Genomic DNA, 21,361 nt, shown 5'->3' with positions numbered 1-21,361 from the left:
CTCTATTCTGGCAGAATTATGGAAGAATCGGTATGCCTCTTCATTGTTTTAATTTGTTTTATTTTTATTTTTATTTTATTTTTTTTAGATCTTTTCAAGGCAATGGGGTTAAGTGGCTTGCCCAAGGCCACATGGCTAGGTAATTATTAAATGTCTGAGACCAGATTTGAACCCAGGTACTCCTGACTCCAGGGCTGGTGCTTTATCCACTACACCACCTAGCCATCCCCAATTTGTTTTATTTTCAAAGACTGCATTTCTTCATTCTCCTAGACTGGAAAGTACAGGGACTACTCACAGGTTTGGTCCCATTTGACTGACACTGGAGCTTTGATCTGCCTATTTCTGACCCCAGCCAGTTTGTCCCTCTTTAGACAACTTGGTGGCTCCTTGACTCCTGGGAGAGTCAAACTTAATGAGGATCACAACCAGCAAAACCCATTGCAGTTCAGAACTCCTAAACTGGAGAGCAATTACAGATTCAGCCTATGGGAAGAGTTGTTACACCACACTGAGAATACTTCATTTAACCACAAAAAACCTCCAGTAGAATCTTTTCAGAGAGCAATTTATCAGTAAAAGATCTCTCATCACCCCATCAGATTGTTTGAGCCAATAATTTCTTTATAACCTGAGTACTATTAAAACACCGCCCCCCATACACATACACACAAACACATATACAACTGACTAAGGACTATTTATTTAGAGATGTTTACTATATGTAGTATGATATGTATTTTCAAAAATAAACAAACCCAAATTGGAAACAATCTAAGTGTCTGACAATAGGGAGATGGTGAAATAAATTCTGGTACTTTATTGTAATGGAATATTATAATATAACAAGGCTAATAAATGGTAAGGATATTGGACTTAGAGGGTTAGAACTAGAATCCCAGGATTTGAATTTCATCTTGGTTCTGTAATTCATTGCCACAATGATTTTGAGAAAGTCCTTTAGTTTTAATGATCTTTTTCATCTGTAAAATGATAATCCTATAAAGTCAAACTAGATGATTTAGGAGATTCCTTCTAGCTTTATATTCATTTTAATGCAGTCATATTTTTTGAAACCTACAAAGGAATCTTAAAGAGTTAAAAATGCAAAACCAAAAAAGTGGAGTACGCATCGACCACATTTGAGGAAAGTGAATAAGAATGAATGGACACAAATTCCTAATGAGTGATCAAAAATTTGTGTGACTCTATGCATTGAAATCCATGGATTAAAATATAAAGACCAAATAAGCTTAGTTTGTAAAATTGATGTCAAATATTAACTTTTTTTTGGATTGGCTTTAATAATAGTTAAAATTTATATGGCACTTTAAGGTTTGTACTTTTACATATATCATAGCAGTTGATACTCATTTAATTTTTTTTTTGGGTGTAGGCAGTTCTGGAGTACTGATGAGGAATTTCTACCTTCAATGTTGAGTAGCACTTTCTTTGCAACTTCTAGACTTAGAGAGTTTCTCAGAATAGTGGTTCTCAAAATTTTTTTCATCTTAAGGCCCCTTAAAATTATTAAGTACCCCTAAAGAATTTTTGCCTAAGTGAGTCATATGCATTAATATTTAACAAATAAGAAATTAAAATGTTTTAGTATTATTATAAAAATAATTTTGACCTCTAGAGAAGCCACTAAAAAGTCTTGGAAATTTAAAAAAAGTTTTTCAAAGCATTTCACATGTATCTTAGGAAAGGGAAACACCTCAAGAAGAGAGAGTGGGAGGAGATATGAAAGCATTGTACTATAGTACAGTGGGGCTATTGACTTGATTGGATTAGAAGATATATGATGGGAAATAAGGTTGGATAGTAAAGGAGTTGTCATTTTATACCTTCTCTGAAATCTGGGCAGAAGAAAGACATTTATCATTGATTTATTGAGAAATAGAGGGCCATCACTGTTTTCCGAGCAGGGGAGTAACATGATGAGAATAACACTTTAGGCAGCAATTTTTCTGGACTTCCTTTTCTCCTTTCTTTTTCAGTGGGTCCTGAAACCTTTGACACATCCTGCTTCATTGTTTCCCAACCCTAGAATCTTCAAAATGATGTAAGTAACATCACAATGCAACATCCGGAACATGTTTTGAGATGAGGAAGGCTGGTGGCACTAATTCGTAGTCAACCAATGATTAAATCCAGGAGCTAAGATTAAGATGGAAAGGGAAAGAATATGGGGACACCAGCAGCTGCTTGCTATTGCTGCTTATCGATGACTCAGGTAAGGGCATCAAGAAGCCAGAGTGAGCAGGATTAAGAAAGGATGGAAAAAGTAGGGAATTCAGGGGAAGGGAAGATTATGCTAGAGCCCATTCTTTTTCACCCTTTCTCTTTTTTTTTTTTGGAAGGAGTGATGCATGGTCTGGAGCAGTCTGGCTAAGCCACGTTAGAGCCAATGGGATGCTAGCAAATGTTTAACAACTAGCTCCCTGAAAACAAGTGTCCAGGACACATTTTTTTTTTTAGGTTTTTGAAAGGCAAATGGGGTTAAGTGGCTTGCCCAGGGCCACACAGCTAGGTAATTATTAAGTGTCTAAGACTGGATTTGAACCCAGGTACTCCTGACTCCAGGGTCAGTGCTTTATCCACTTTGCCACCTAGCCACCCTGACAGGGTACATTTTTAAATTTAATCTGTATTATTAACACTTTATCCATAATTTTCTTAAGTCTAGACATCAACAAAATAATCAATGAATCTCTGCTTTGTAGTATTTGCTATTTCTGAGGTATAAATGATTACAGTAATCATTTACCAATTGACTTTTATGAGATATTATGAATGAATTCCAGTATATCCTTGGACCAGAGAGCCTATCTGGCATAGATTCACAAGGTCATGGAATTGAAAGGATCCTTAAATATTATGTAGTGTAATCCTCTCATTCATAGGTGTAAAAAGTCAAGGGAGATGATGTGATTTGTTTGAGATCACCCAAGAAACAGAATAAAGATCCTGACCCAGATCTCTCTATTTTATGTCCTAAATAGCCTGTAAAAATGTATTGCCTTTAGATCATTATGTTTTTGGATTCTTTCAATAGAGCTAAGTTGAAATTTGGTTTAATCAGAAGAGGAGGTACTGATTTGAAAGTATACTTCTGTCTACCTTTGGTTCTAGAAGATATAGAATAATAAAGATAATAATAACATTAATACTTTAAGGTTTGAAAAGGCTTTGCAAATATTATTTTATCTTCACAATGATACTGCGAGGTAGGTGGTATTAGAGCTATTTTAAAAGAGATCAGGAAACTGAGGCACAGAGAATTTAAATGATTTCTTGTACAGTCATTAAGTTACTGAAATTGAATCTGAACATAGGTCTTCCTGATTCCAGATCTAGGGCTCTAACTACTGTATATCTCCTTCCCAAGTGAGCAGAAGAATGCTCTATCTTTCAGTACCTTTATCCATTTCAGAGGAAAAGAACTACAAGGATTTCTTAAAATGAAGACTATATATCCTTCAAACATCTGAACAATATTCATGAAAATGCGATAGAAAGTTACTCAGAGAATAACTAATGACTACTAAACAATTCTTATTCTTCTTTTCAGGCCTCTCAATATAGGTAACACTGTAGTAGTTGTTCTCAAGCAGAAGGGTATGTAGAATTGCACTCATCCTCTTTCAGTTACACCAATGTTTTCCATCCAAAATGATGATGCAGTAAAATTCTCTGCTGCTGATTACACCACTGGCTTCCATATCTTTCTCTAGCCAAAGGCAAGAAAACAGTGTATAAAAAGTCATATAAATGTCAGTTATTATTATTATTATTATTATTATTATATAATTATATATAATAGTAGTAATATCAGTAAGAGGAGGAAGAAGGGTAAAAAGAACAGTAAGGGTAGTAAAAGCATTATTATTATTAGTAGCAATATTAGTAGTAGTAGTAGTAGCAGCAGCAGTAGTGGTGATAGTAGTGGTGGTAATGATAGTAAAAGTACTGATAACAGAAAAATAACAGGAAGAGGAGGAAGAGCAGTAAAAGCAGTAGGGTAGTAAGAGCAGAGGAATAATAAGAGCAGTAGGGATAGTAATAGTGGTAGTGGTAGAAGAAGTAGTGATAATAGAAAACTAGTAGTAAGAAGAGGAGGAGGAGGAGCAGTAAGAGCAGTAGGAGCAATAGGAGTGGGAGTAATAAAAGTAGAAGTAGTTGTAGTAAAAGGAGAAATTGAGGCACAGAGGAGGAAACTGAGGCAGTAGTAGGAATAGTAGTAGAAATTAATGGTAGGAACAGTAGTAGGAGTAGTAGGAATAGCAGTAGAGTTTCCAGAAACATGATTCTGGAACTCTGGAACCGTTCGTACTGCACAACCAATTTCAACTGATTACATGTGATGGTAAGTATAAGGGAAGTCAGAAAAGGAGATACTCTTTATAACTTTGAGTTATAAAGGCCACACAGCTAGGTAATTATTACTACTTCTATATGCATTAAGAGGAGAAGGAATTGTGAATTAGGAGTAGTAGACTTGATGGTAGAAGTCATAGCAGTAAGAGGAAGAGGAAGAGTAGTAAGAGTAGGAGTAGGAATAATTAAGAGTAGAAGTAGTAGGAATAATAAGAGTAGTAAGTAGTAGTATTAAGAGGAATAGAGTGAAGGAGTAAGATTGGTAGAAGCAGTAAGAGAGTAACCAGGGATGATCAAAGAGTTGTAGATGGAAGAAATCTTAGAAATCATCTAGCCCAAATCTTATTTTTTTATAGGTAAGTACCAGAAAGGTTAAATTACTTGCTCAAGATTGCACAAGCAGCAAATACCAGAATGGAAATTTCGACTCTATACTATATATACCAGAAGACATCATTCTAAAGAGAGGGGCTGTAAGACCACGATGGACAGCAAGGGTTCTATTTTTGGCAGGGATACAGACCTGTGATTTCATCAGTGCAGAGAATTCCAAGAAATAATGTGTTAAAGTAAAGAGGAAATTGGTTTCAGAATCCAGTTGACTCAGTGGATAGTGGGTCCTACTGGCCCTGGAGTCAGGAGTACCTGAGTTCAAATGCAGCCTCAGTCACTTAATAATTACCTAGCTGTGTGGCCTTGGGCAAGCCACTTAACCCCATTTGCCTTGCAAAAACTAAAAAAAAAAAAAAAAGTAAAAAGAAGCCAGTTGACTCCCTTATCTTCTGACACCCATTGGTTATGAGTACCTACAGGCACTTCTCTAAATCTTGCTGCAGAATAATTTCTCATCTGCACTGAGAGAAGACTACATTGGAGGAGTTTAAAATACCAGTTTGTTGTATTGGATTGAGTACTAGAAGAATCAAAGAGTCTTAGTGCTGGAAGGAATCTTGGAGTTCAGAATACAGGTGGGGTAGGGTCAAAACAGTATGGAAGAAAAAAATAGGACATCTCTGTTTTGCAAATAAAGAGTAAGATTTGGATTGGTAGAAAGCTGTGCTCAGAGTACCAGAGACTTGGGGATCAGCAGGAGCTTAAGAAGTTCCTCCATTTTGAGTTGGTGAAAATGGAGAATGTGATATTTGAGTCAAGAGAGCTCAGAGCTATTGTACTGGTTGAGGCTGTAGTAGTATAGTAGATTTGGAGGCAGAGAGATCTGGACCAGGATCCAGCTTCTGTCTCTTGAATGATCTCAAACAAATTATTTCATCTCTCTCATTTTGTTTTTATAACTGAAATGAATTGGAGAATGGTAATAGAGGGAAAGAGGGGTCTTCTTTGACTTGAATTATTTTTTTCCAGGGTAACAAGGTCTCATATGCAGAGAAGAGGAACAAGATGCAATTCTGTTGTGCTTACAATATTAGGAAATATTCTAATTCTATGAAGGCCTTTGGAGGAGATTAGGGAGTAATGGCCAACGGGAGATCGGCAAAAATGATTAACACAAATGAGGACCTGTCTTGCCGGTCAGGATGTCTGCTAACAAACAACCCTCCTGATGTCCTGATAAATTTTATAATCATCAATTTCCAGAAACATGACTCTGGAACTGTTCATACTGCACAACCAATTTCAACTGATTACATGTGATGGTAAGTATAAGGGAAGTCAGAAAAGGAGATACTCTTTATAACTTTTAGTTTCTGGAACAGACAAAGCTGGAAGGATGAACTACAAAGACATAATTTAGTATAATGAATGTAACACTGAGAAATGAATTCTTATTCTAATTCTGTTTTGTGAAGCCTAGACAAATGACTTTGGACAGGTTACTTGACCTCTCTTGGACTCGAATCTATTCACCTATAAAAAAAGGAAGTTAAATTTCTAAAGTTGAGCTTTCAGGTCCCTTCCAACTATAACTTTCTATCCTCTGAACCTAGATGGATTTGAAAAAAATCAACCATGTTGATTTCTGGCTCTTTCCTTGAACCCTATTTTTTTCAAGGTACAGTAGAACACAAGTTGAATATGGAAGCAAAAAACCTGGGTTCAAATCCTACCTTGAATGCCCAATGACCTTGGGCAAGTAAAAAAAAAATCAACACCTCTGTTTCTTGTTTTCCCATCTACAAAATGAGAGGGTTGAATTAGATAGCCTTTGAGATTTCTTTCAGCTCTAGATCAATGATTCAAATCCATTTTCACTGCTCTTGCCCTGGTTATCCTAATTTCCCACAGCAAAGACATACCTGTTTCTTGGGTAACTCATTCTCCTGACTACCCACTTCCTTTTCTTCTTAAATCAAAATAACTTATTCTGAGTCTCATTCCCTTTGGAAGGAGGTAGCTATGGTGGTGATTAATTTAATTTGAGGCTATGCTAGACAAAGTATTTTCTTTTAAGCATAAAATTTTACCAAAAATGCTTCATGATTTTGGATTCCTGTTGCAGAAACTCCTTCACCTCTAGTTTAAGATCTAGAATAATTAAGACCTAGGGTGTTGACTGAGTCCCACAGAAGTTAGCTGATGACTTGCTTGGGGCCATGGGGACAAGCTAACAATTGTTAGATCTGAACACTAAACCCATCACACAATGTAATTTATCCTATACTTTGTTTTAACCTGTCATCTGACCTGATTAAAAATGCACATTTCCATATAAGGGTGTTTAGAGATTCTAACAAATAGTAGAAATTTCATACAATCTGGAAGACTGATGGAAGAGAAATTAAGATGGGGCAAATGGCATGGGAGTGGTTTTTCAGTGTCCCAGAAAACAGACAATGAAAGCATCCTGCTGCATCAATACAAATGGCCAGGCCCTGTTCATATCTTTTCTTACTACCTGAATAACCAAAATGGGGAAGACTGAATTCAGAAAATGTACTTCTTGATTCTTGGTAATCCTACTGTTTGAAATCACCCATTCAGCCAGAAAATACATTGAAACTCATTATTTCAGAACCCCTTAATTTGTGGGCACTGAAGAGAAAAGTAAGTTTGAAACAACTACTGCTTCAGAAAAATCTTTTCTTACCTCTATCCTTCAGACCCACTTCCTTTTTTCTCTGACTTTGTATCCTACTTTCCTATGAAAATTAATGCTATCCATCTCAAGCTTCCTCATTTCCTCTACATCACAAGTCAAGATGCTGTGCCCATCTTTTCCTTTATTCCAGTCCTTGAGAAGAATCAATCCCTTTATGTGTGCAAGTGATCTAGCTCAAATGAGTGGCCTATTGATCATTCTATCAATTTTAATCTCATTATCTACTGGATCCTTCCCTACTTCCAGACAATTTCATCTAACATGTCCTTAAAAAGCTTTCATGTGATTCTGCCTACCACTCAAATACTGTTCTATATCTCATTATTAGACCCCTAGGGAAGATTGTTTGCTCTCCTTGTTTCCAGTACTTTTCACCTTGAATCCTCTGTAACTGGTTGTTTTTTCTGTTGATCAGAGTTTCTAATTCTTTCAAAGACGTTTTTCTTTATTTTTTTAATTTTTAAAAATTTTTAAATTTTTTTTTAGGTTTTTTTTTTTTTTTTTGCAAGGCAAATGGGGTTAAGTGGCTTGCCCAAGGCCACACAGCTAGGTAATTATTAAGTGTCTGAGACTGGATTTGAACCCAGGTACTTCTGACTCCAGGGCCAGTGCTTTATCCACTGTGCCACCTAGCTGCCCCCAAAGTTGTTTTTCTTAACAGTGTTGTTTGCTATTATATAAATTGTTTTCCTGGTTTTGCTCATCTCATTCTGTATCAGTTCATTTAAGTCTTCCTATGTTTTTCTGAAAGCATCTTTAGAGCACATTAGAATCCCATCATGTATACATAACCCAATTTTTATTTTATTTTAAAGCCCAATTCTTTGACTTTAGATTGAATAAATGGGAAACATTTATTAAGCAATTATGTGTAAGATGTCATATTAATAAAAGAGATATTTCCCCAAAGATATGATGCAAGTGATGGAAAAAGGATGATTGGGGGAAGAAGAGAACCCCTTAACCTTCTCTTTCTGTCTTTTTGTTCTAACTCTGGCTGCAAACTGGCACCAACTCTTAATATCACCTGCCTTTTCTTGCAGCTACAACTGCAGTGGCTACCAGCACACCTACAATCCCAAAACTCACTCCCAGAAGAGAAGAAACCTTAATTTACTTTGACCACTGAAAGAGCATCTCTGTTGACCTCAAGTTTTCACACTCAGGCCCCAGTCAAAAGCACTATCAACAGTCTCACTATTAGCCTCAGACCCTAGCAAATGAGTTCATCTTCCCTCTTCTCAGGTTTGTCATGACCCAGTGTTTAGAAGATAAATCCCAAGCTCCATTTCCTAATCTTGATTCAGGTCTAGGAAGTAGAGTCAACCAGGTGGAGAGACATAAAGCCCAGGGGACCAAACATAAATAGCAAGGTTCATCAAGAAATGAACTTCAAAACCTAGGGGAGGGGCTATGGGTATTGGAGGAGATAGATATTATAGATATTATAGATATTATTCCCTCCTTAGGGAGGGAAGGTTAAAGATAGAAGAGTGGATTTCTTATGATGCTGAATTCTAATTTAATCTGCACAACAACCTTAAGAGATAGATATTATTCTCCCCCATTTTACAGATGAACTATTGCTTAGCTACAAATTAGACTTATCTCCAAGATAAGTCTTAGGGAAGCAAAACTGGTACTTTTTCTTTCCAGAGTATCAAATATTAAATAGCAAAAATATTACAATACTTGTTATGCATATCTCTCATGTATGTGATATATTACCTCTAGTTTGCTTCCAAATTTTCCCATCCTCTCTATATTCCAAGGCTGGGTCATCCTTCCAGACTGCCCAGCTAGCCAGGAGGTCTGTAACTATATTTTACACTCAGATGTATTCCATAGTCCAATTAGTTTGGTAAATGCTATTGATGGACTCTGGTCAGATCGTAGCTGCTGGCTACTTGAGTTCTGTCCTGCCTTTGAGGAATCATTATTCAGACTTGGGAAAGCAAGGGTAGAAATAAAACAAAAAATTTATTAAAAGAAGTTATAATACATAGGAAGGGATAGATAGACAGAGAGAGAGAGAGAGAGAGAGAGAGAGAGAGAGAGAGAGAGAGAGAGAGAGAGAGAGAAAAGAATAGCTAAGCAGCATTGGCTGGACCAAAAGTCAGAGAACTCTGTGACCCTGAGCTGGAGTCCAACCCCAGGTTTTTATGTCTTGCCTCTCATCCAGAGGGCAAAAGGTGAACTCCCTTTTTCTTACTGGACCAGGAATTAGGTAGAGGGTAAAGCTCAGGAGATCAGGATACAAATTTTACATTAAACAATGAATCAGTGGTAATGGGGAAATCCACCCAATTTGATCAGGTTACAAATTGTTTCTGTTACAATCATAATTCTCTACTTCTCGTCAATTTACATCTCAAGAGTAGGTGGGAGTCAATTTATATCTCCATCCAATTTCTTTCTGTTTCATTCACAATTCTCTTCATCTTTCCCCTGTATCAAGATTGATTGATTTTCCTTCTCTTATTGTCAAATTATAATTATGGGTTACATTTTTATAGAATTTTAAGGCATTTTATATTTATTATCTTATTGCAACTCAACAATCCCATGAAGTAGATACTATGAGTATTATTATCTCCATTTTACAGGTGAGAAAAATGAGGCTCAGAGAGATTATCAGTCATCATTATTAGTGGTTTGCTTTGTATTATTTTTTAAGGAGATAAATTTAGATTTGGATAGGAGAGACATTTTGAACTTGGGTCTTCCTCATTCCAAATCTAGCACTCTTCTTACTATATCACAATAGGAAATTTTAGTCAGTTACCTATTTTAAGGTCTACAATGTGTTTGCTTGGGGCAGTTGGGTAGCCCAATGGATAGATGCCTAACATGGAGTCAGGAGGACCTGAGTTCAAATTTAGCCTCAAACACTAGCTATGTGACTGTAGGCAAGGCACTTAACCCTGTTTGTCCCAGTTTCCTGATCTTGAAATGAGCAGGAAAAGGAAATGGTGAACCACTCCAGTAGATTTGTCAAAACTAAAATGACTGAATAGCAACATGTTCTAGGTGTTATTCAAGCTGAAGAAACAAAATAGTTCTTGTCTTCTAGTTGTTCACATCCAAAGGGGAAAGACAATGTACAGATAACAATGATAATCTCAGAGAGGTAATCTCAGAGAGGGAGAGGGGCAGGAAAGGTGGAGTTTGAGCACTTTTCCTATTGTCCCATGCTTCTGAGAATAATATCAGGAAGGATTAAAAAAAATGAGATTATGGACAGGAGCACTGACTCTGGAATCCCTAAGACTTGGTTTCAAATCCCATCTCTGATGCTAATTATGTCCTAAACCTTGGATGAGTCCTTCAACCTCAATTAGTCTTGGTTTTTTTCATTTCCAAAATGAGGAGTTTAGATTATGAGACTCCCTTATTGGCTCCAGATTTATGATCTTATGGAAATATTATAAAAAATAAAAATATAAGGACATTATTACTAATTTTTGTTGTTTTTACTGGGCTTGTGACACTAAAACTGAGGAACTTCAGTGATGCAATGCAAAGAGCACTAGACTCAGAGTCAGTTGTCACCTTAGATACTTAATCACTGTGATCCTTGCCTCAGTTTCTTCATTTGTAAAATGGGGGATAATAATACTACTACTACCTATCTCCCAGAGTTATTGTGCAGATCAAATAATATTACAATAGTTAGCATAGTATCTAGTACATAGTAAGCACTTATATAAACATTTGCTATTGTAGTTGTCTTTGTTATGAACTGTCTTGATTTTCTCTCCCTCATATTTTCTGATATGTGGGGTGTGACCATTGGGATGCTTTTGAATAAGATTCTGGTATCCATCACCTTACATATTTTCCTTTGAAAGAGGATTGGGTACTAGCACCCTTGTTACTGACCTTCTTTGAAGTATACTATTTTTTCCCTTTGGGTTTTTGCAAGGCAATGGGATTAAGTGACTTGCCCAAGGGCACAAGTCTAGGTAATTATTAAGTGTCTGAGTCTGGATTTGAACTCAGGTCATCCTGACTCCAGAGTTGGTGCTCTATTCACTGTACCACCCAGCTGCCCCAAGCATACTCTTTTTCACTTTAGTTTTATTTTCTTGGTTCAAGTTTTCTTTTACAAAATTATGGGGTTAACAACCTGTATCAGACTGTTTCCCATCTTTGGGAAGGAGGTGTTTGGAACTCTACATTAAAAAAAAATGTTAAGAATTGTTTCTACATGTAATTGAGGGAAAATATTATTTAAAAAAATAAAGAACAGTGCAAGATTTTTTTTTTATTTGGAACTAAACGTTTAAAAAAAGAAATGTTAAAAATTGTTTCTATATATAATTGGGGGAATATATTATTTTAAAAATTAAAGAGAAGTATAGTGCAAAATTAAACAATAAACTTGAAGAGAAATAGGGGAAAGGAGTATAGGGCTTGTTCAGCATATGTACAATATGAATTCTTTTTAAAATAATCAAATTTTTTGAGTTGGAAGGTGTGATAGGACCAGCATCTCCCTGAAGCATTTTCTTTCCTTGCATCCCCAAGAATATGGAGAGCTTTTCAAAACCGCTTCTAAGACCTGATTGACTTTTAGCTTTCCTGCTTGTAGCTTTCTGGTCATCTATGAGGATAAAAAGGTCCAGCCACATACAATCTGCACTGCTCAGACTTGTTGGTTGCCTGAGACTTTAAAGTTTCCATACCTTGGGGATTTACTGACCAGAGTGTTAGCAAATGGAGATGACAGGGTTTGATTCCAGAAGAGCCAAGAGCTAATGTATCCTTGTTGCTTATTCTTGCTGTTTTAGGACAAAGTAAGCCTCCTTTGTTAACTGTTCAGTGAATTATGAATGCCTCATTTTGTTCCAACATCAAACTGAGAAGAGCATCACTGATGTTAAAGTTGAGCCTCCAGTAGAAGGGATTTTAGAAACCATCTCATCTGACTACCAATGGGACTGCATAATATGGGAATCTTCTCTTCAATGTCCCTTACAAATCCTATTCAATTCCTGCACATTAAATAGCTTCCTTGATAGGATAGGTATCTTATTTCCTTGTATTAGGTTATTTGCTACTCTAATCATTCCATATACAGCTCTTCAAATATTTGAAGACAACCACCCTATCCTTCTCCTGTTAAATAGCTCCAATTCCTTCAAGTATTTCTCCATGCATGACTTAGTCTTGTTGGTTACCCTCTTTTGGATACTCCTTAGAGTATTTAGGTGTTTCTCTTAAAATGTGACTTCCAGAAAAAGACATATTACTTCAGATGTGGTTTTGCCAGGAACATTGGAATGATCATCTTTCTAATGATGGACATCATGCCTCTCAATGGAGAAGGAAAAGAATATGCATTTATTAAGAGCTTACTATGTGATCTTTACAACAAGCCTGGGTGTAAGTACTCTTATTTTACTATTTTACAATGGAGGAAAATAAAGGCAATTAAACGATTTGCTCAGGATCATATGATCATCAACATCACTCTCTCTTTCAGAGTCATCAAAGTTCATTGGTGAGACAAAAGCCAGGATGACTGGTAATGGCTCAGGGCGCAGTGGATGACCTTGGTGTTTTCATTTTCTTACCAAGTTTTAAGTGCTACACTGCTCCTGCCATTGAAGCAAATTGGTTCTCATCTACCAATTATGTCAGAAATCTTCATATGCTTGAGATAATATATTCCTTAACTCACAGAAGACTTTGAGGCCAGTTGGTTACCTTAGTCTGACTGCTGAGATGGTTTGCCTAATGTTTATGCTACAACTTCTTGGAGGTACAGGTGAGAGTTTAATGTCAGGTAGATACCAAAAGTGAATGAGCAACCTAAAAAGGACTCAGCAAGCCTTCACAATAGAAGCATTAGTCCTTGAACACCCCATACATACAGATTCCATTTTATTGACTCTCTCAAGCCCCAGAATATTAAGGAGCTTCTTCAATAGGTTCCATAATGATTCAAAAATGATTGGCCTGACAATCTACACAATTACTTGGTTGGTCCTTGACCTTTGTTATCAAAGAAGACTAAAATGTTTGAGACACATTACAGTATGTCTGACTGTGTCTGATCAGACTAATACAAACTCGGAATGCTCTATCACAGGTCAGGCACAACTAGTGCATATGAATACCTTAGATATTACTTTAAAACTTACATATCACATATTTCCTTTGAGCTGCTTCAATTCTGTCTTCTTCATAGAGTGCAGCATCCTCTTGAATGAACACATCAAGTTGGGCAATCTTGTGCCAGCATCTCCCATGCCTTACAATCAGTTCTAAAGTTCTTTTTTTTAAGTTCTCCTTCAAATAGCGTTCAGTTTACAAAATTTCCATTTATAGCCACTATTGCTGACATATTCCAATGTTAATTGACCTCACTCTTCCCCATGTTAAGCTCACCTGATTCACAGACTACTGAGCCAGGCTTCAGTTCCAGCATCATTGTGATGTCTGTGGAATAAAGGATCTGGGTCTGGTGTGGGAGATTCAGGGTCCAGCTCAGGGATGGGATGAAGCACATATACCCAGCCCCTTTTGCTGCAAGTCACCTGGGAGCCAAAGGGTTGACCAATGAGATGGGCTGAATGGCAGATCACACCATACTTGGTCTGGGTCTGAGCTCCATGCTGGTCTTGCACAGGGAACATGGAGCCATGCCCAAGAAAATGATGGTGGTATCCCCTTCTTTAATAAGCTCTTCATATTCAATGAAACTCATGATGAAGGCCTCTACTGGGGCTTTCCTGTCCTGGGCTGCTCCGGCAGGGCCTGTCCCCTGGGTTTGGTGGGGGCGGGCTGCGCACGTGGTCCTGGGTGGCTGCGGAGGCAGCGGCTGTGGTGGTGGCTACAGCGGTGGCGTTGGCTGCGGAAGGAGTTCTAAAGTTCTTAAGAGAGACCCTTCAGGGTGTTCCAGTATCTCTTCTTCTGACCCCCCCCCCCCCCAAATTGTGAGCACTTGCCTTGTGTGAGTTCTTTATGAAAGTCTTTTTGGCAAGCCTCCATCTGGCATTCTAACATTATGCCAAACCCATTGTGATTGCACTTTCTGTAGCAATGTCAGAATGTTTTGACAGTTTAGCTCCAGAAATGACCTTAGTGTCTGGAATCTTCTCCTGGCAGGTGATCTTCATAATCTTCCTAAGATAATTTAAATGGAAGTGATTCAGTTTCCTGATATGGTGCTGGTAGACTGTCCAGGTTTCACAGGCATACAACAATAAGGTTAGTACATTGGCTCTGTAGACCTTCAGTTCGGAAATCAGTCTAATTCCTCCTCTCCCTCTTTTTTATTTTATTCATTTTATTTTTAAGGGTTTTTTGCAAGGCAATGGGGTTGACTTGCCCCAGATCACACAGCTATGTAATTATTAAGTGTCTGAGGCTGGATTTGGACTCAGGTCCTCTTGACTCCAGGTCTGGTTCTCTAACCACTGTGCCACCTTGGTGCTCTGCAACCACATATTCTTTTGGAGCCTCCCCAAAACTGAGCTAGCTCTGGAAATTCATTTGCCAACCTCATTGTCAAATGAGTACCTCTCTGGAAAGGACACTGACAAGATAAGTAAATTTGTTCACTATACTCAAAACTTCTTCATTTGCTATACTAATGGTTTCACATATGGATGGTGTGGTACTGGCGGATGGAACATCTGTGTTTTTCTTGGCATTAATTGTTAGGCCAGAATTAGCACAAGCAGGGGAGAATCAATCTCTACTTTGTTGCATCTCAACTTCAGAGTCTACACTGAATGCACAATCATCTGCAAATAGAAGACTGCAATACTTCCTCCACTTTGGTCTTGGCTTGAAAGTTGAAGAATTTACCATCACTGTGGTGGCTGACCTCGATGTTGTATTCATCCTCAGTGAAGGCATTTGATAACATGGCTGAAAACATCATGCTAAAAAGTATGGGAGCAAGGATATAGCCATGTTTTACTCCACTGGTGACTGGAAAACCTCAAGAGCATTGTGCACTACCCAGAATTCTATCAAGCATGCTAGCATGAAACTGATATACAATACTGATGAGCTTCTCCAGGCACCAAATTTTACCATAATTTTCCATAAATCCTCATGACTGACAATACCAAAGACCTTGGTAAAACAGAAAACATCATATCAACTATTCTTTGACCTTTTTCTGAAGCCACACTGGTTCCCAGAGAAGTGATCATCTTCCAGGTGAAGAATCAATCTATTGAGAAGAATTCTGGCAAGAATCTTACCAGCAATGACTGAAAAAGCATCTATTACCTTTATGGAGATGGATGATGGAGGCATCCTTGAATTCTTGGGGGATAATCTCTTCATGCCATATAACTTTGAAAATTTCAGTCAACTTTTGAATGAGTAATGGACCCCTACCTTATAGATCTCAGCTGGAATAGAACTAGCACTAGGTGCTTTGCAACTTGATAGGAACCCAATGGCATTCAAAACCTCTTCTTCAATTGGAACTTCAGCTAAGCACAGAATGACTTCAACTTGAGGTAAAGTCAATGACTTCTGCATTGATTGATGATTTTCTGTTAAGAAGGCTATGGAAGTGTTTAGCCCATCTCTCTAGGATCATGTCCCTATTGTTAATCAATATGATTCCATCAGCACTGTGTAATTGAGATGCACCATAGGTCATTGGCCCATAAATAGCCTGCAGGGCATCATAAAAGCACTTGGATTGTTACTATCTACATAAAACTGAATTTTATTTGTCTTCTTATTGAGCCAAGAAGCATCTTCCTAAGCTTCATTTGTACTTTACTTTTTTTTTTTTTAGGTTTTTGCAAGGCAAATGGGGTTAAGTGGCTTGCCTAAGGCCACACAACTAGGTAATTATTAAGTGTCTGAGACTGGATTTGAACCCAGGTACTCCTGACTCCAAGGCCGGTGCTTTATCCACTACACCACCTAGCTGCCCCATACTTTACTTTTGATGGAATTAAATGTTGCCTTCTTAGGAACTATCCTGCTGGCAAACCTTGTGATTTTCTCATTTTTTATTTAGCTGCTTCTCTATTTTCCCATCATTTTCTTCAAACCAGTTTTGATGTTTGCAAGGGTTCTGAACCAGATGAACAAATGTAGTGCTGTACATCAAATTTCTGAAAGCTGCTTGCTTTTTTTTTGGCTCTACTGTTGCCAAATATGTATTGGCTGAACTTTCCCTCCAAGTTAGCAACAAACTGTTCCCACTCAGAGAAGTGCTTTATCTCTTGACATTAATTCTTCTGGTAGTCATTTTTGGGGCTGCCAGTTCAGTTGAATGCAAATATTTATTTTAGAGAGAATGAGTCTTTGATCAATCCAACATTCTGTACCACACATTGTCTTCATCACTCTCACATCCTGTCTATATCTCTTCTCCTTACAATCACATAATCTATTGGATACCAATGTTTGCTAGGAGGGTACATTCATGGAGTTTTATTTCATTTAGGTAAATGGAAGACAGTGTTTGTGAAGAGAAGATCATGAAGTGTGTGAGTCTTCAATGTAAGTCACCATTGCTGTTGCTGTTTCCAATTCCATTCCTCCCAAGAACTCCCTGCCATGTCTGGTAGTGTGAGCCTTAGCATTAAAGTCACCCAGAATTATAAGCTTGTCCTCTTTTGTTACATTGACGATAAAGGTCTCGAAGGTCTTCATAAAATTTTTCTTTGACTTCATCAGGGTTTGTCATGGTGGGAGCATAGGCATTGATGATGGCAATCTCATTATAATGAGCCTTTCATTCATTCCTTTTGGTAGGCATTCAAGTTTGTTGACTAGATTAGTTTTGGTTGCAAACTCTATCCAAGTTTCACGGTACTCCCCTTCATTGCAACTGCACCAGAAAAAAGTGTATCCAGCTCTGACGTCAGTAAACTGGTCTTAATTTATCAGACTAGTTTCATTCAGGGTAGCTATTTGGATGTGTTGCTTGCTGAGTTCTTTTGCAACAAGAGCTGTTAGACTTTCAGATTTATTGGATCTTGTGTTGTCTTTGAGTGTGTGCATACATTACATGAACTGATGGTGAATGGAATCTTCTTTGAAGAAGTTTTTGAATTTTTTTTGTGTTTTCGATGTAGCATGGGATCCAACTTTTAGTGGTAATCAGGCCAGGATTGGGTAAGCAGACAATATTTTGGGCTTCTCTAGCTCCTTTTTCACACCAGGAGGTGAACAGTATGATCCTTTAAAGGCTGCTCAGAACCCAAGGGGTTGTCAAATTCAACTGTTACTTCCAGTGAGGAGATGACACTATGACCTGGGGTACCTGTGTGCAGGTGTATTGGTACCTGCTGCTTCATCATTTGCCCATCTCCACAGGACTTTGAGATAGGAATGATAAAGTGATATGGGTGATGTCTTTTGATTCGTGCATAAACTGGATTTAAGTGAGGCAGAGTTGCACAGTCATCAGTCTCACTTTCTCTCCCAAAGTCATCATGATTCAGTGGCAAGATAGAGTCAAGACAACTGGTGTGGCTCTAGATGCAGTGGATGACCTTGACATCTGCAATATCTAACCAAGCTCTAAGCACTCCATATCACTTTGCTTAAGCTGCTTTCATGGCCATTGGAATGAAGTATTCTCATCTGCTTGTTCCACCCCATATGCTTGGGGTAGCACCCCCACCAACTCATTGATGAGTTTGAGACTCCCTTGGTTACTCTCAATCTGATTTAACCTGTCTGCCAGAAAGTTTATCAGGGTGTAGCCACTGTACATGCTACAATTTTTTGGAGCCATAGGTGAGAGTTAGGTGGCTTAGGTGGACATCAAAGGTGGAAAGTGGTCCAGAAAGGGTTTTGGCTGCTTCCACACAGGAGGTACTATTCTTCCTTGAGCACACCTTATAATTCAATCTACACAGTAAAAATTAAGTGGATACAAAATATATGCTATGTTCAAGGGACAGTGTGGAGACCAGCCTGACTGTAAAAGAGCATATATATTGAAAAGTAAGATTGAAAAGCTAAGTGCTGGGTTATGTCCGTTTCAAAAATCAGGTAGAAGAATTTATAATACACATGATAAGAAAGAGCCACATTCTCTAGGTTTTTCAGCATGGAAGTGATTTGATGAAAACAGTTTTTTAGGAAGAAGAAAAGCAAAGGGAGCATCTTCTAGGCTTGAGAGTGCAGTTAATTGTATGTGACTTCTAGGTCAAAATAGAGCCCAGGAAAAATACTCTAAACCACTATTAATGAGAGAAATACAAATTAAAATAACTCTGAGGTATCACCTCACATCTTTCAGATTGACTAATATTAAAGAAAAGGGCAATGAAGGGTTGTGCAAAAATTGGGACCCTAATGCATTGTTGGTAGAATTGGGCACTGATCCAACCATTCTGGAGAGCCATTTGGAATTATGCCCAAAGGGCTATAAAACTGAGCATATACTTTGATCCAACAATACTATTTCTAGGTCTGATTCTCAAAGAGATAAAAAAATGGAAAAAGATCCACATATATTTAAATATTCATAGAATCTCTTTTTTTGGCAAAGAACTGAAAATTGATGGGAAGCCCATCAATTGGAAATAGTTGAATAAGATGTGGTATATGAATATAACAGAATCTTATTGTTCTATAAGAAATAATGAGCAAGTGAATTTTAGAAAAAAAACTGAAGAGACTTACATAAACTGATGCTGAGTGAAGTGAGCAGGATCAGGAGTTACTATAGTAATAGTAACATTGTATGATGATCAACTGTGATAGAGTTAGCTCTTCTCAGCAATATAGTGATAAAAGATAATTCCAAAAGATTTGTGATGGAAAAATGCCATCCATATCCAAAGAAAGGAATATGAAGGCTGCATGTAGATCAAAACATATTTTCACTTTTTAAATTTTCTTTTTTCTTTCTTTTTTCTTGTGTATTTCCCATTTTGTTCTGATTCTTCTTTTATATCATAAATAATGTGGAAATATGTATAACATGGTTGGGCATGCATATAACCTATATCAGATTACTTGCTATCTTAAATCAAGGCAAGGGAGAAAACTTTACAAAGATGAATGCTGAAAATTATATTTACATATAATTGGAAAATGAATAAATAAATACATTTAAAAACCCAGAAAAAATAGAGACCTGAATTGAAATGGAATATCATTGTGTTATAAGAAATGGCAAGTTGAATGACTTCCAAAAAAGCCTGGAAAGACTTACATCAGCTGATACAAAATGAAGTAAGCATAAATGGGAGAAAACTCTATACAATAATAGCAATATTGCACATTGAAGAACTATGAATAATTTAGTTATTCTTAGAAATACAGTGATCAAGGTTGGTTGGTTCACTGTCTAAGAAGAGCAAAATGACATCATTATCTTTGAGACAAATTACAGTGTGTCCAACTGTGGTTGATCTGACCAATATGAATTCAAAACATCCTACCACAGACTGGGCACAAATAGTCCTTGTGAATGCCTGGGGTATTTACTCTAAATTTACATATGTCATATTTCCTTTGAGCTGTTTCAATTCTGCCTTCCTCATAGAGTGCAGCACCCTCACTGATAAGGGCACACTATGCTGGGTTGTCTTGTGCCAGGATCTCCTATGCTGTACAATCAATTCTGAAGTTCTTAAGAGAGATCTTCGTGATCCCGATATTACTTCTTCTGACTTTCTTGTGAGCCCTTGCCTTGTGTGAGTTCTCCATAGTTCTCCATTGTATTTTTGGCAAATATAGATAGGTCTGGCATTCTAACAACATGCCCAGCATATCGTGGTTGCATTCTGTGTAGTGATGTTGGTATACTAGGAAGTTTAGTTCTAGAAAGGGCCTCAGTGTCTGATTTCTTCTCCTGGAAGGTGATCTCCATAATCTTCCTAAGGCAATTTAAAATGTAAGCAGTTCAGTTTTCTGATATGTCACTGGTAGATTGTCCAGGTTTCACAGGCATATAGCAATGAGGTCAGTACAATGGCACTATAGACTTTCAATTTGATAGTTAGTCTAATACCTCTTTCTCCTTCACTTTCTTTTGGAGTCTCTCAAATACTGATTCAGGACAATCTCAAAGAAATCAAGATTAAAAACGCTATCTATCTCCAGGGAAAGTATGAATATTTTGTTTAAATACTGATTGAAGCATAGTATCATCTCTCTTCTTGCCCAAAATGACAAAGAAATGTTTTACATGACTGCACATGTATAACCTGTATCAGATTGCTTACCATATCAGGGAGAGGGGATTAGGGAAGGAGGATAGAATTTGTAACTCAAAACTTTAACAAAATGCAATGGATGTTAAAAATTCTTACATGTAATTGTGGGGAAATAAAATATTATTAGAAATTTTTGAAATAAAATAAAATCTGAGAAGTCATTGAATATGATCTTCTTTTTAAATAGAAAAGACCTATGAATGTTCAGAGTTTTGCCCAAACTCAAAAAGGACATAGAGGCAGAATTTGAAACTCTTTTCTTCCTTCTTGACTAGTAGGTCCCTAATGACATGAGACATTTTGCTGTTATTTCCCTACCTCAGTACCTCTCATCCTCTAATATGAAGCTCACACACACACACACACACACACACACACACACATCTTGTGAGGTAACATCCTGAAGACATTTTGCGACTAAGGGAAACTGATGGCATCAAGTCATTGGACAGGAACTCTGGACATAGCTAGTCTCAGATAAATTCAAGAACTAAAGATAAGGTGGAATGGCAGGACAATGGAGGTCACAGATGCTGCTGTTGTTGTATCTGTGTTGCAGGTACAAGCATAATGGGGGGACTCTAGTGGGCAGAGTTGGGGAAGAATGGCATCAGTTGGGAGCTTTAGAAAAAGAATTTTTTAACTTCTTCCTTTTTTCACCCTTTCAGTTATTTCCTTGGGAAAGATGGTGCTTGGGGAGGCCAGCTGCTGTCTAAGCCAAAGTAGAATCCAGAATTCATAGAATTACAGA

At 37.5% G+C, this 21,361-nt stretch overlaps 1 protein-coding gene across 9 annotated transcripts in view; it reads left to right on the top strand.

Moving 5' to 3' along the window:
• The first annotated feature begins 2,097 nt into the window (after positions 1-2,097).
• Positions 2,098-21,361, top strand: part of TREML2 (triggering receptor expressed on myeloid cells like 2) — a 77,711-nt gene continuing 58,447 nt past the window's right edge. The window contains exons 1-7 of one of the 9 annotated variants that reach the window (XM_074236902.1): positions 2,098-2,236; positions 5,743-6,035; positions 8,482-8,683; positions 12,679-12,826; positions 12,927-13,211; positions 14,555-14,656; positions 16,875-16,930. In XM_074236902.1, coding sequence (XP_074093003.1) covers positions 16,879-16,930 — 52 coding nt within the window. In that variant the 5' untranslated portion in view covers positions 2,098-2,236; positions 5,743-6,035; positions 8,482-8,683; ... (2 more) ...; positions 14,555-14,656; positions 16,875-16,878. Of the gene's footprint in view, positions 2,237-3,880; positions 4,370-5,160; positions 5,349-5,742; positions 6,036-8,481; positions 8,684-12,678; positions 12,827-12,926; positions 13,212-14,554; positions 14,657-14,709; positions 15,928-16,874; positions 16,931-21,361 lie in introns of those variants that run through there. The other 8 variants (XM_074236903.1, XM_074236904.1, XM_074236899.1 and 5 more) reach the window with 8 other exon arrangements.

Source organism: Macrotis lagotis, chromosome 5 (assembly GCF_037893015.1).
Source record: "Macrotis lagotis isolate mMagLag1 chromosome 5, bilby.v1.9.chrom.fasta, whole genome shotgun sequence".
Classification (NCBI taxonomy): Eukaryota; Metazoa; Chordata; class Mammalia; order Peramelemorphia; family Peramelidae; genus Macrotis; species Macrotis lagotis.
This window is presented reverse-complemented; position numbering and strand designations above follow the sequence as displayed.